This window comes from Bubalus kerabau, chromosome 4 (assembly GCF_029407905.1).
Source record: "Bubalus kerabau isolate K-KA32 ecotype Philippines breed swamp buffalo chromosome 4, PCC_UOA_SB_1v2, whole genome shotgun sequence".
NCBI lineage: Eukaryota > Metazoa > Chordata > Mammalia > Artiodactyla > Bovidae > Bubalus > Bubalus kerabau.
The window spans coordinates 169,802,086-169,818,324 of NC_073627.1; the positions used below are offsets into that span (position 1 = coordinate 169,802,086).

Here is a 16,239-nt window from a genome sequence, read left to right on the forward strand (position 1 = left end):
CCACCAGGCTCCCCCATCCCTGGGATTCTCCAGGCAAGAACACTGGAGTGGGTTGCCATTTCCTTCTCCAATGCGTGAAAGTGAAAAGTGAAATTGAAGTCGCTCAGTCGTGTCTGACTCTTAGCGACCCCATGGACTGCAGCCCACCAGGGTCCTCCGTCCATGGGATTTTCCAGGCAAGAGTACTGGAGTGGGGTGCCATTGCCTTCTCCGGAAACATTGTATAAAATAAGCTAAAAAGTGTGCAGTAGGATTAACTCTAGAGATTACCTGATGACCTTGATTTCTATGAGTAGAGGAGACAGAAGCCAGAATTGAGCGACTTTAAGAATAAATGGCAGTTAAACCAAAAGACATGGCAACCCTGGGGAATTTTCAAAAGGCTCAGATAGAAAGGAATCAGGGATATAGTGATAGTTATAGGGTACTTAGGTTTCAAAGAGGAAGCTGCTTCAGTGACAGAAGGGAGAATCAGTGAAAAGGAAGTTGCTGAAGATAAAGAAGAGGCAAAGCTTTTGGGGGTTCTGGAATATTTTCACAAACTTACCAAAGTAATCTGAAGACTTACCAATAACCTTGATATGGAAGGTGCAGCTGGCTTGGTTGCTGGATGGGTCAGTTGCCGTGTATGTGACAGCGACATCTCCAATTGGAAAAAGATAAGGTGGGGTAAAAGCTGGATGAACGTGGATTGATACCTTTTGGAAAGAAATTTCCAAATATTTGGAAAGTTAAAGTTAACATTAATAGTACTTTTATTACTTTTTGGTTTATATTATTAGCAAAGTGAAATTAAAAATGACACAATATTTTACATATAGTAAAAAGGAAAAAAAAAATTCAGGCATAGCCTTTGGTGTATTCCTTTCTAGGCTATTCTACGTAGGCAGTTTATAGAGTTCGGAAAAAAAAAATCAGGCATAGCCTTTGGTGTATTCCTTTCTAGGCTATTCTACGTAGGCAGTTTATAGAGTTCGGAAAAAAAAAATCAGGCATAGCCTTTGGTGTATTCCTTTCTAGGCTATTCTACGTAGGCAGTTTATAGAGTTCAGATAGATATGAATTGTTGTTCCTTATTATTAAACATAATATCTTAGAACATTTTTTATGCTCTTACATAGTTTTCAGAACTTATGACTGTTAAATATCTTTATAACTTAGGAAATAAGTATATGGTACTTTTTTTTTAAAGAAAAATCTATTCAAGGACATTTAAATTGATCCCAAACTTAACTGCTGTAAGCGGCAGTAGGAAAAATGGTTTTGCATAGACATTTAAAAAATATTTTTATTATGTCCTTCTGTTCTTTCTAGGAATAGATTAACCTCAAATTCATTAAAATTTTACTCATAGGTAATACAAAATTTATTTCCCAGATTTTGGTAAAAATTTGCATCCCCACTGTTAGTATTTGATAGGACCAGTATCAAAGTTCCCATTCAGAGTTCTCTGATCTATGTTAAATATCATTATTTTTTGATAAATCAAAAATATGGCATTAGGTCATCGTTTTAATTTCCAATTTCTTACTGTCTTATGGTAAGATTAAATTCTCACACGACTGCATGAGATAGATGTATTCTTCTCTTTTTGAATATGTTTGCACTCTGAGTCCATTTGAAAATTATGTGATAAAGATAAACTTACAATAATATGTAATAAAAATTCTAATAATGTTTATTAATAGAATAATATTATTCTATTCTTAGAATATTAATAGAATAATAAACATTCTAACATTTGAGAAATTCAAAGCATTTTTCTCTATTTGCTGTTTATCTTTTGAGAAATATTTTAAAAATACAATTTAAAAAAATTGTATTTTTAAAAAATATTTCAACACACAGGTACTTCATTTAGTCTAAATTCTCATGGATCCTAAAGTATGTCCCTGCACTCTTCTTAGTGTTTGATGACAATGACCATGTTGACGATGATCATGTACATTTTCATAGGCCTCTTAATGGGAAGTGGAAAACACACGTGAGGCAGCATGCAATGCACACGTCACCTACAGAACAGTAAGTCCTAGAAGCCTAGAAATCACATTTAAATCAGACTTAGAAGTTGAGTTTGGTTACCTAAATACCATATGATCTCTCTTACAACTGGAGGAAGAAAAAAAAAAAGAACTACAGATACAGAGAACAGTATGGTGGTTGCCAGAAGACGGGTCTGGGGGTGGTCAAAATGAGACAAAGTGGACAAAAGGTACAAACTTCCACTTATAAGTTCTGGAGATGTAATACAGATACAGAGTGATAGTTATATTAAATGATACACTATAAAAAGTTATCTTTATTGCTAAGTATATTCAACACAATTATCAGAACATATTGTGTTGCTTGTTGTACCCTTGAACGGCACTACTTATATACATGTTTACATACAGGTGTGAAAACTCTATACTGTTTAAGAGCATGTTCATGTATGGGAATACTAAAAGTACAGACTGAAGAGGGTGTTAAATTCCTAATTCCTTTTCTAATATCTGATGGATAATTATCTCAAGCTCCTGTATGCAAATACTAAAATACTGTGTTTTGAATAATGCTGGTTTTTGAAAGCAGAGTAAGAAACACTGTTATCTTCTTTAGACTATCATTTCAGGATCATATTTTAAAAGATATGTTTATAAACAGGAACTAAGATTGATTTCCCATCTTTCTTTTTCTTAAAAGATCTTCAGAGCATAGTAAAGGGCCAAGAATTTTTAGCCAAGTAATTTTAGAGGATACACAACACAAAAAATCCACGGAATGAAAAGTTTCTGTTTTTAGAGGTTTTCATCTGAGATTTCTAATGAAAGATTCAAGATTTTATCAAGATTTTATCAAGATTCAAGATGTTATCAGATGGGGCATTTGCATTTATGAGTAGAGTACAGCTAGTGACAGTACAATCATTAGAGGACTGAAAGTTTTCACTAGCACACATAATTATAGTGTATTTAGAGTCCATTTAAAAAAGGATACAAATATTTGCTCAAACCTTACCTTTTCCCCAGAGTTGTCTTTAGCTGTTGGGATTTGCCAAGTGATATTAGCAGAGTCTTGCTGTTCCTGAGTCTCAGCCTCTATGTCTGCAGGACAGTTGATCTGAGGAGCTTCCACATCTAATTCAGAAAATTCACATAGCAGTTAACTTACTGATGCAGTGAGATAATTCTAAGTCATTTAAGAGACTAGGGCATGCATGTTCAGTAGCTAAGTCATTTGACTCTTTTGTGACCCCATGGACTGTAGTCTGGCAGGCTTCTCTCCATGGGATTTCCCAGGTATGAATAATGGAGTGGATTGACATTTCCTTCTCCAGGAGATCTTTCTTACCCAGGGATCAACCCACGTTTCCTGCATTGACAGGCAGATTCTTTACCATCTGGGCCATCAAGGAAGACCACAAGAGACAGGTAAGAAATATTTTTAATTCTAATCTAATCATAGAGGATTTCTAATGTACTTCAGCATGGCTTCCGAAGTTCTTCCTGAACTGGTACCAGCTTCTCTCTTAGCCTCATCACTTACAGATCCCCAATCAGAACTCAGTCTCCACACCAGATGTCCCACAAGAGCACCATGATCCTTCTTATACCTGGGCCTTTGTTCATGCTCTTTTATTTGTCTGAATCAATGCTCTCTTCTTCCTTGAGGCAGGTAACCTCTACTTGTCCTGTAATTCTCAGCTTAGACACAAGCTCCTGAGGAAGCTTTTCTGACCCACTGGTCCATTTTAGGTGCTCACTGCACAACTTCGGATTGCCCTCTGTCCTTCCTAGCCATAATGCACCTTACCATTTTTAAACTGAATTTCCTCCCCGCAGATAACTAAAGTTCTTTGAATGCCATGATTTCTTATTTCATTGTATTTTATAGTACCTGGAATATAATATGAACTTGATAAATACTTTTGGAATGAAATAAACAGAAAAAAATGAATGCTGAGTGTGGGAGGAAGGGACTGTGCTTGAAAACAGACTGTCAAATATCAAAATGATATTTGGCAAAACTAATACAATTATGTAAAGTTTAAAAATAAAATAAAATTAAAAAATAAATAAATAAATAAAAGAAGAGGCCACAGTTTAAAAAAAAAAAAAAAGAAAACAGACTGTCAAGTAGCATTAATTAGTATGCTAAAATGTCCTGTCAAAGCAAACAACAAATTAAAGCCAAAGATATTTTTTGCAGTGTGCAACTTTGCAGTACAGATACTGTATTAGATGTGGTAACATTCCACACAGCTGCAGCACTCACTGTAGAGCTAAGTTCTTATTATATAATAAATTCTCTTCAGTTATATTAAGTCTTCTGCAACTTGCAGCTGAATATATCCGGATTAATCTGTGTCTCACTTTCTTGTTTCTTACAAGTTTTATTCAATTTATATTTTCCCTTTCTCAGAGGGGCTACCATGTAGACAACTTCCCCCTACAAAGGTGCATGAGCATATCGACTCTTAAAATCTAAAGAAGCATTTCATGTTTCCTTTAGACTTGAATAATAGTGTGAATGAACTTGGAATTTCAGGTTTATATGCACTCTCCCTTTGTATTCTTAGCACACTGCTACATTTCCTTCTGGCATTTATTTATTTTTTTTTTTATTTTTTAACTTTACAATATTGTGTTGGTTGTGCCATATATCAACATGAATCCACCACAGGTATACACATGTTCCCATCCTGAACCCTCCTCCCTCCCCATACCATCCCTCTGAGTCGTCCCAGTGCACCAGCCCCAAGCATCCAGTATCGTTCATTGAACCTGGACTGGCGACTCGTTTCCTATATGATATTATTTATATTTCAATGCCATTCTCCCAAATCATCCCACCCTCTCCCAGCCAGAAAGAAAAACACCAATATATGGAATTTAGAAAGATGGTAACAATAACCCTGTATATGAGACAGCAAAAGAGACACTGATGTATAGAACAGCCTTCTGGCATTTAGAGTTGCAAAGGAAAAGCGTAGTGTAGTGTGAGTCTGAATCTTGTTTCCTTTGTGAAGTTCCTCTTTTCTCTCTGGAAACTTCAGATTTTCTCCTTACCTTTGGCCCTACTGGTGGCTCAGACAGTAAAGCGTCTGCCTGCAATGTGGGAGACACGGGTTCGATCGCTGGGTCAGGAAGATCCCCTGGAGAAGGAAATGGCAACCCACTCCAGTACTCTTGCCTGGAAAATTCCATGAATGGAGAAGCCTGGTAGGCTATACAGTCCATGGCGTCGCAAAAAGTCGGACACAACTGAGCGACTTTACTTTCACTTTGGATCTTAAAAAATTTCACAAAGTAGTGAAAGTATGCCTGCCCAACACTCAGAGGCTTTTCGACTCACATTATTCAGTGTTTATGTGCTTATGGATCAACAAACTCTTTTCCTCTGATAATGGTACTTTTTATTTTTTATTGAGGTACAGCTGATTTACAATGCTCTGCTAGTTTCAGGTATACAGCAAAGTGATTCAGTGACACATACATACATTCTTTTTCAGATTCTTTTCCATTATAGGTTATTATAAGATATTGGATGTAGTTCTCTGAGCTATACAGCAAGGCCATACTGTTGGGGGTTGGGGAGGGACAAATTAGAAGCTTGAGATTAACAGATATAACTACTTTATATAAAATAGATAACCAACAAGGTCCAAGGTTATTTTCGATCTAAAAGTTCAAGCCTTTCTGTAGCTCAGGGAAACTTTCTTCTGCTGGTAGGAAAATTCTTCCCCTCCATCCCTTTTCCTCTCTATGCTTCTGGAGCTCCTTATTAAAAGGCACTGGTATTCCTCAATTTCTCCTGGGTATATCTCTTAACTTCTATCTTTTGAACTTGATCCACTGGGATACTCAAGTTCCTTGTTTAGCAGTTCTCCCTTCTGTAGGAATTCTCAATTTGCTTCTTCAAATCACTAATACTGTTTTCAACAACCTCCACTCCGCTGTTTCGTCCTTCTCTTAGAGAGATTTATATTTTTACTTCTAAGAATGTTTTCTTGCTCTCCATACCTCCTTTTTCATAGCAGTCTGCTCTTGCTGTAAGGAAGGTGGCAATGTTCTCTTGTGAATGTACCGAGATGCAGGTTTTAAAGTGCTGATGACTTGCTTTTTTCAAAAAAAAAATTAATTTAATCTCACTTGCTTAATAGGAGTCAGAAATTCTTCAAAGATTTTCAATTCCCATTGGAAAACTTACCTGATTTCTGGCCCTAATATCATCCCTAGTTTTCTATTTTTTTCTATCATTGCCTGGCATGTGGTACTGGATTTTTGTAAATTCACCATCCCAAAGCCAAAATCTTCATAGCATGTATCAGGGTGACATCTACCCTTTTACCATAGGTATGCACCAAAAGTTACAAAGAAGGATAGTCCGACACTCTACTAACATGTCATTATACAGAATTTGGTTTTCCACTTGACCCACATGGGGACCTACCTTTACAAGCAGCTGTCTGAACTTTGGCACTCCATTTTCCAGAGGTGGTACACCTCACTTCTTCTCTGCCTCCTGATAAAATGAATCCTTGGCGGCAACTTAGCTGACAGATCGTGCCAGGTTTGGCTGGATGCCTGCCACAGTTGGGAGGTGACAAGGTAACACCTTTGGGCTTCTGAAAGGTGGCACAGTAGCGTTCTATTGCAGGAGAGCAAGAAGATATTATTTACATTCTCACAAATTACAAAATGCCACAGAATCACTTTACTCAAGAAAAATACAATCGGTCTGCATATGACACGGAACAAACGTTGTTATTGTTAATTATGCTCAGCCAGGTAGTGTTAGTCGTGAAGAACCTGCCTGCCACTGCAGGTAGACGTGACAGGGGTTCGATCCCTGGATCGGGAAGATCCCCTGGAGAAGGGAATAGTCACCCACTCTGGTATTCTTGCCTGGAGAATCCATGGACAGAGGACCCTGGCACAGTGGAGTCCACAGAGTCACAAAGAGTCAGACATGACTGAAGCGACTAAGCGCACACACACATCTCTTTAGTTACCTCATGTTTTCTACCAGTGTATCAAATCTTTAAAAGATTTCTAACTAGTATTTAAATCAATGCTGACTGTGACTTTTATCATTTGCGTAGAGAATCTTCAGTTTGCAGAATATTACATTATGGCACTGAAGTGTAAAATAGTGAATTAGAGTCTATCTTTCATGGGGTAAGTGGCGATTCAACAATCAGTTTCCATTTTTATGAGCTTATGGTGGCATCTTTAAGCAAGCAGATTTTGAGAAAAGTTTTTATACTCTCCCTAGAATCACTGTGTTATATTAGGGCCCAGACTCTTAATGATGTTATTTTCAGAAATGAAGAAGAATAGCAGGTGAATTAGGTAGAATGGAGATAGAATGGAAAATCAGATGAGGACTTAATACAAGATATGTGTGTATATGCACACGACCCCACGTACACGTTTATTGTAGTAGTGATTCTACTGGTAACACTACCAGCATCTGTGGTCTGTATTTCCCATGTGATAATCACTAAGTTTACCTAGTGTTTACTATGTGCCAGGCATTATTCTAAGTGCTTTACATGCTTTAATCCTATGCAGGAACGACTAGTGTTATTATTTTCACTTACAAACAAGAGCACTGTTGCTGCTGCTGCTAAGTCGCTTCAGTCGTGTCTGACTCTGTGCGACCCCGTAGACAGCAGCCTACCAGGCTCCCCCGTCCCTGGGATTTTCCAGGCAAGAACACTGGAGTGGGTTGCCATTTCCTTCTCCAATGCATGAAAGTGAAAGTGAAGTTGCTCAGTCGTGTCCGACTCTTCACAACCCCATGGACTGTAGCCTACCAGGCTCCTCCGTCCATGGGATTTTCCAGACAAGAGTACTGGAGTGGGGTGCCATTTCCTTCTCCAAAGAGCACTGGGGCATAATAGTAATTCTTGCAGTTAACTTTCCTGACGTCACCAACAGGTAAATGCAGAACCTGTGTGCCCCCCAAATATTCTACAATCATGCCTTCTCCCTGAAATGACTGCTTTCAAACCTCTCTGTCAACAGAAGTAATTCTTTCCTGAGAATTGCTATGTTCCTTTATTTTTGCACATAGAAGCCTGGTGTGCAGTAGTCCATGGGGTGGCAAGGTGCTGGACACGACTTAGTGACTGAACAAAAAAGAACAAATGTACCAGATGACAGTCCAGATTTCCTGTTCTGCTTTGATCAAGAGGACTGTCAGAGCCAAATTTGTGGTTCAAATATAAACAACATATGGGACTTTAAATCCTTTATTTCAGGACAGTTGTTTATAAATTAAGAAAATTAACCTTTTAGCTCTCATATCAAGATTTTATTCCCTGCTAATATTCTTTCTTATTGTTTGTTTATGGCATTTTGAATTTTTATATTATTGTTGTTTAGTTGCTAAGTCGTGTCTGTCTCTTTGTGACCCCACGGCTGGAGCCCACCAGGCTCCTCTGTCCAAGGGATTTCCCAGGCAAGAATACTGGAGTGGGCTGTCATTCCCTTCTCCAGGGGATCTTCCTGACCCAGGGACTGAACCATGTCTCCTACACTGGCAATTTAATCTCTTCTAATGTAATGGAGAATCTTTTCCCATTGCTTTTATGTTTAATAAATTCTGAAATGGATTAATATTTACTCTACATATACTAACTATACTCTCTTCTAGCGTTTAATGGTTTTATTTTTAATTTATATCTTAAAACTATAAAGTATTTACATTGGTGTCTGGTGTGTATTAAAGACATATGAAAACTTCATTTTGATTCATTTTGCTTTTTCCCAAGGAGCGAGCCAATTTTACTATATTATCTGTTGAATAAATCTTATCTTCTCAACTGAGCTATGATGCTGCCTTAATAATATATGAAACTCATGTTTGGGAATCTATTATGTCCCACTGATCTGATGGAAGTTCTTACATACTCTTCATTTTTGCAATTTAGTATATATTTAAAAACCCAACAGAACTACTTCCTTTTTACTATTCTTTATTACACTTCCCTTTCAATCTTATTTTAGTGAGTTTTGCTTGCACATTGTTCCAGATGAATCCTGGAATCACTCCCCAGTTCCAAGAGGGAAAAAAGAAAATCTCTTTTGGGCTATTGAATAGGTTGCATTTTACCTATACATATATTTGGAAAGAACTTTGCCTTTTGACAAAATTTTATAAATATATTAAAATGTTCTTTTTATTTCAGCAATATTTTGTAGTTTGTGTAATACAGGTTCCATATATTTTTGTTTGAGGTTTATTCTTACATATTTTATATTTTATACAGATCTCTGACTGTGGTTTTTCATCACATATTCTGTTTATCATTTATACAGAGGAGTTGTTTCTTTGGTATTCTTAAGACTTTAATGAACTCTCAGTCTTTTAGTAGTCTCATTTTATTTTAGAGGTAGACACATAGTTTATAAATGATTTTGAATCCTCTAAGCTCTAACCTTATGATTTATTACAAGAGCTAAATCTTAGACAATCTTACTAAATAACATGGATGATTCTAGCATTCTTTTCGTTTTCCAGATTTAATGAGACTGTCCACATTTTTTAAGTAGATACAGATGTAAGATGAACTTTTTTTTATGTCAGTTATCAATTAGTTTCTAAGAATTTTATCAAAAATGTGTTTCAAATGATAATGAATACATTTTTATCTTATATTGAGCAACCATATGAATTTTTACTATTTGTTATGAAGTAATTTATTATGTTAATAGAATATCTAATTTAAAACCCTTCTTGCATTCCTAGGATAAACCTTTACGCATCCTGGCAGACCAATCTTTTGAGTATGGATTGCTAGTATATTTGCTGTCATAGTTTTATTTTTTCCTCTTGGTAAAAGTTGTCAGATTGGCAACAGAATAATAATAGCTGGATAGTATGAACTGATTAATTTTCCACTATTTGGGCCAAATTAGATGGTATGAGAATTGTTTCATTTTAAAAGTCTGAAAGAGTTTCATATTTCCCTCAGTCATTTTCAAATGCTTGGAAAGATTGAGGGCAGGGGGAGAAGGGGGCGACAGATGAGCTAGATATCATCACTGACTCAATGGACATGAATCTGAGCAAACTCTGGGAGATGACGAAGGACACGGCAGCCGGCTTGCTGCAGTCCATGGGGTCGGACACGACTTACCAACTAAACAGCAAGAGCAACAACTAAGTAAACTCTGATATTTCCATTACTTTGTAAATCACTCATAGGTAAGTATTTATTTGCTTTTCTACTTTTTTTCTTGGTTCATTTAATAGTTTTCATTTTCTTAGAAAATCATGCATCATAAATGGTGTTTCATTACTTTGAAAACCTCACACCTCTATATAGCCCTTTGGTATAGCTTCTTAGAAAAATTCCACTTTTGCATCTTTCTTTATTCTTTCTACAATCTATTACTTTATTCAAAGATTTTCCTTTCATCCACTCTACTGCATTCCATCTCCTTTTATAATTCATCTTCCTTTACACTATTATGTGCTTCTTTCAACTTCTCTTACAATCACTCTTTTCCTAGTATTTAATGTTTAGCTATTTTTATTCTTCCTGTTTAACAAAAATATTTATATCTGTGAAATTACATCAGTATATAATTCAACTTAGGTCTCATAACTATGGTTTCAGAATTTTCTCAATTTTGTTATTTTTTTAATTGTATTTTTAAAATGTCTCCTTTGTCCACTTAATTCATTTCCTTTATCCCTCTTTGGAGTCTTCATATTTTTGTGTTTTGGTCTAGTTTCATATGTCAGAAAATGTTAAGGACCTTGACTTTTTTATATGTGGTTCAAATAACTTTTCCTTTTTCTTGTTTGCATTTTAAATACAGAGAATTTATGTCTGAAGTACTGAAATGTAAAGCTTTAGATATTCAGATCTATTGTCCTTTTCTTTTTAGGAAGTTATGCTCTGTTAAAATCCATAGTTTGCCCATTTTCCTACATTTCACTCCTTAACCTGCCTCATTTAATTAATAAAATTAATTGAACTTAATTTTTTAAATGAAGCAAGAGTCCAAACTAATTTTTAGATTAGTTTTCCCCTACTGATATCTACAACTTTCCTTCTTGAATACTGTATTTTTCTACAGACTAATGTCTGTTTCTGAGGCATGTTTGCATCCATGGTTCTCTGCATCCTTGTACCATGAACCTACCATATTAATCACCGTGTGTTCATAGTCGTCTTATGACGGTAAGAACAGGATCTCTCTCATTGTACTTCATCTTCAGAATTTTCCTATTTTGCAACTGTCTACTCAATACTCTTTTTTTTTATTAATTCTTTTATTTATTCTTTGTCGCACCAGGCCTTAGTCGTGGCATGAGGGACCTTTCATTGCAGTGCACGGGCTCTTTCTGGTTGTGGCTTGTGGACCCAAGCGTGTCACCGCTACTGAGCCCGCATGCTCTGTTGCCCGGAGGCATGTGGGATCTTAGTTCCCAGACAACGGTTGAACCCGAGTCCAATCGGCATTGGAAGGCAGATTCTTAACCACTGGATGAGGAGGGAAATCCCTAATATAATTTCTATTCATGTCCATCAATGTTTAAGTGGAAAATTTCATAGTAATTATGGCTATTGTCAGAATTTGGGGGCTACAGTGAGTTGTTCCCCAATAAACTGTATTAAATAAGGATGGTTATACTTCAAACCGACCAAAACTGACATCCACTTTAAATCATTACAGAGATAGGTACAAAAATTTTAAAGAGAATTCTTAAAGCTTAAAGCATTTTAAAATTTTAATTTAAACTTAAGAGTTAAAGTTTTAAAGAAAAACTCCAGAGCAACCTTATTAAATATATTACCATTTTTCATATAAGACTGGGTCCCTCACAAGAAAAGCTGCTCGCTCAGCTATGGAACCATAGATGATTCCTGGGAGTTCAGTTCAGTTCAGTCGCTCAGTTGTGTCCGACTTTTTGCGACCCCATGAATCACAGCATGCCAGGCCTCCCTGTCCATCACCAACTCCCAGAGTTCACTCAGACTCACGTCCATTGAGTCGGTGATGCCATCCAGCCATCTCATCCTCTGTCGTCCCCTTCTCCTCCTGCCCCCAATCCCTCCCAGCATCAGAGTCTTTTCCAATGAGTCAACTCTTTGCATGAGGTGGCCAAAGTATTGGAGTTTCAGCTTTGGCATCAGTCCTTCCAAAGAAACCCCAGGGCTGATCTCCTTCAGAATGGACTGGTTGGATCTCCTTGCAGTCCAAGGGACTCTCAAGAGTCTTTTCCAACACCACAGTTCAAAAGCATCAATTCTTCCATGCTCAGCTTTCTTCACAGTCCAACTCTCACATCCATACATGACTACTGGAAAAACCATAGCCTTGACTAGATGGACCTTTGTTGGCAAAGTAATGTCTCTACTTTTGAATATGCTATCTAGGTTGGTCATAACTTTCTTTCCAAGGAGTAAGCGTCTTTTAATTTCATGGCTGCAGTCACCATCTGCAGTGATTTGGGAGCCCAGAAAAATAAAGTCTGACACTGTTTCCACTGTTTCCCCATCTATTTCCCATGAAGTGATGGGACCAGATGCCATGATCTTCGTTTTCTGAATGTTGAGCTTTAAGCCAACTTTTTCACTCTCCTCTTTCACTTTCATCAAGAGGCTTTTGAGTTCTTCTTCACTTTCTGCCATAAGGGTGGTGTCATCTGCATATCTGAGGTTATTGATATTTCTCCTGGCAATCTTGATTCCAGCTTGTACTTCTTCCAGCCCAGCATTTCTCATGATGTACTCTGCATATAAGTTAAATAAGCAGGGTGACAATATACAACCTTGACGTACTCCTTTTCCTATTTGGAACCAGTCTGTTGTTCCATGTCCAATTCTAACTGCTGCCTCCTGACCTGAATACAGGTTTCTCAAGAGGCAGGTCAGGTGGTCTGGTATTCCCATCTCTTTCAGAATTTTCCACAGTTCATTGTGATCCACACAGTCAAAGGCTTTCTCATAGTCAATAAAGCAGAAATAGATGTTTTTCTGGAACTCTCTTGCTTTTTCGATGATCCAGCAGATGTATGCAATTTGATCTCTGGTTCCTCTGCCTTTTCTAAAACCAGCTTGAACATCTAATCCAGGAAGACAACTTTCCAACAAAAGGGATTTATTAAGATTTAATGTTCCATTGCTAAACCATCCTTTTTATGATGAACAGATCCATCATTTTCATTTAATTCTGTGAAATGTCTGGAGAAGCTAACTCCTTTTATTTTAGTTTTATGCCAACTAAATCTAAGGTTATCAAAAGCCTCAGGTATGCAGATGACACCACCCTTATGGCAGAAAGTGAAGAAGAACTAAAGAGCCTGTTGTGAGAGTGAAAGAGAGTGAAAAAGTTGGCTTAAAACTCAAGATTCAGAAAATTAAGATCATGGCATTTGGTCCCATCACTTCATGGCAAATAGAAGAGGAAACAGTGGAAAGAGTGACAGACTTTATTTCTTTAAGCTTCAAAGTCACTGTAGATGGTGACTGCAGCCAGGAAATTAAAAGATGCTTGCTCCTTGGGTGAAAAGTTTTGACCAACCTAGACAGCATACTAAAAAGCAGAGACATTACTTTGCCAACAAAGGTCTGTCTAGTCAAAGCTATGGTTTTTCCAGTGGTCATGTATGGATGTGACAGTTGGACAATAAAGAAAGCTGAATGCTGAAGAATTGATGCTTTTGAACTGTGGTGCTGGAGAAGACTCTTGAGAGTCCCTTGGACTGCAAGGAGATCCAACCAGTCCATCCTAAAGGCAATTAGTCCTGAATATTCATTGGAAGGACTGATGTTGAAGCTGAAACTCCAATACTTTGGGCACATGATGTGAGGAACTGACTCATTGGAAAAGACCCTGATGCTGGGAAAGATTAAGGGCAGGAGAAGAAGGGGATGACAGAGGATGGATGGTTGGATGGCATCACCGAATCAATGGACATGAGTTTGAGTAAACTGGGGGAGTTGGGGATGGACAGGGAGGCCTGGCATGCTGCTGTCCATAGCGTGGCAAAGAGTCGGACACGACTGAGAAACTGAACTGAACTACAACTAAGTCTGTCTACGGTTTAGGAATCCTTGTAGCTTCTGCCTCTGGGAAATACAATGCCTGTCAGGCCTACGTCTTTTAGTAGGCCATAACAGCTATCTCATTGCTAATAAACTTTACTTATTTTTAATATTTTATACCCCCCTATAAGCTTTCTGAGCCTGCACAGTGAGGGTCAATGCTACGACTGTTTTTGAATCCCTCAGTAAAGCCCAACATCCTTCCTGGAGACCCTCGCTTAGCCTTGGATCCTATTAGATCATACTAGAACAAACCTAGAAACCAATTTAAAAGCCTTCCCATCTAGGATCCTGGCATATTACAACTTATTCCCTACATATAATTCTCCTTTCTATTTTGGAAGTTGGTTATTTAATGAAATAGCTGTTAGTGCTCCCAGGTTTACCGTATGTGACATCTTTTAAGGTTCACTAAACGGTGGCTGTCATCATTTCATCATGATCATTATGATCATGATCATTGTTGTTACCATTGCTCAAGTGTCCATGGTGTATAAGCAGCAGCAAACTGGAAAAGCTGCATCCATTCTGGACCCAACTACGGGAGTGTTACGACTCTTAGTGAAGGACAATGAAGAAAAATCTTTTGATGAAACAGAATTCTACAGCCAAGATTCACTGGTTCATAATTTCATCATTTCAATAACTGTTCTGAAAAGTGAGGGAATTACATGGCATTTGCTTTTAAAACAAATCTGTCCCAAATGTGCCCCAAGTATAACAAAATTCATTATTATTAGAAGCTGTAATCTTTAGGGAGTTGGAAAATTGGATTCTGGTGTAGAAGTTTTTTTACCAGTGGTGAGGAGTAAAACCACAAACTTGTTCATGTACGTACCCATTCTATATCTATATACATACGGATGTGTATTTATACTCATATATGTATATACATATGGATGTATATTTATACTCGTATATCTATATATAGATGTGTATTTATACTCGTATCTGTATACATATGCATGTGTATTTATACTCGTATATCTGTATACATATGCATGTGTATTTATACTCGTCATTCTATGTACACATGCATGTGTTTATGCTCATCTTGAGTATAAATGTATATCTATATACATATATGATACTTGAGGGAGCTGGAGGTGTTCAGGATGGATGTGTATTTATACTCATCATGAGCCAGTTTTTAGTTCCAGTTTTTAGTTCACAGAAAACAGGAGAAACCAGAGAGCTACAGAAATGACCCATCCAAGGCACCATGCCCTAAGAACTTACCCACACACCGGGGTTCTGGACCATCCCACTGGGCGTTTACTTGACAGGTAAGCCTAGAATTTCCTTCTAATCTGTAGCCTTCATCACAGGTGACCAAGCACATGGTCCTGTAGGACATTTCTCCAGCTGAACAGCTGAGGCGGCCATGTTTGGGCTGGCGGAGACGAGGGCATGTTCTCACTATATAAAAACAATTAGATCACTCAATAAAGACAGAGAAAAAATTATAAATTTAATAATGCCTACACATTGCAAGCAATAAATAATACTTTTTTAAAATTAGAATGGGATAATTAAAAGTATGTATTTTATCAAATGCATTGCCTAAATAATATTCCTGTTGTCTGCCTCTGCCTACATGTGGGAAACTTAAGCTATTGAAGGAGTTTGGCCCTGGCCGGGGGATGATGGCTGGAGACTGGGGATGGCTGACAAAGGGAGGGACTTTCAGCTCTTAATGGGCCTTTACTGTGATTCTCCAGGCTACGTTCTAACAAAAGGAAGGGGTCTTTTTCTGGGACAGAGTTCAGGTTCAATTCAGTTTTCAGACCTCTTATGAAATTTTCCTTACTTTCTTATCCTAGTTTAAAAAAAAAAAATCTTGTCGTTTCTTATAGACAGAGCTGGAGGTAAGAGAGTGGTCATCTTTTTTCCTTATTGCTTTCCCAGGTCATTCTCTCTCCCTTCTTCCTGAACACCTCCAGCTCCCCTCAAGTATCATATTATATACCCAACATCCCTTTCCCCCAACTGTCTGCGGACTTCTAGGCCATTTCTCATTCTTTGACAATTTTATATTTCTCTCTTTTTCTCTCTCTCTCTTCCCTTTCTTTCTTCCCCTCTCTCTTTTACACACATATGCACACACACGATGGTGATTTCATTATCTATATAGATGATCATTCCAGTACCCTAGAGTCATTTTCCTCACTTCTTTTCCTCCAATA

The 16,239-nt window shown here is 37.5% G+C and overlaps 1 protein-coding gene across 2 annotated transcripts in view; it reads right to left on the reverse strand.

Moving 5' to 3' along the window:
• Positions 1 to 16,239, reverse strand: part of SVEP1 (sushi, von Willebrand factor type A, EGF and pentraxin domain containing 1) — a 229,895-nt gene that overhangs the window by 111,437 nt on the left and 102,219 nt on the right. For both annotated transcript variants that reach the window (XM_055579296.1, XM_055579294.1), the window contains exons 6-9: positions 15,293 to 15,472; positions 6,433 to 6,630; positions 2,998 to 3,116; positions 569 to 698 (exon numbers count right to left, since the gene is read on the reverse strand). In XM_055579296.1, the coding sequence (XP_055435271.1) occupies positions 569 to 698; positions 2,998 to 3,116; positions 6,433 to 6,630; positions 15,293 to 15,472 (627 nt within the window). The remainder of the gene's footprint in view (positions 1 to 568; positions 699 to 2,997; positions 3,117 to 6,432; positions 6,631 to 15,292; positions 15,473 to 16,239) is intronic.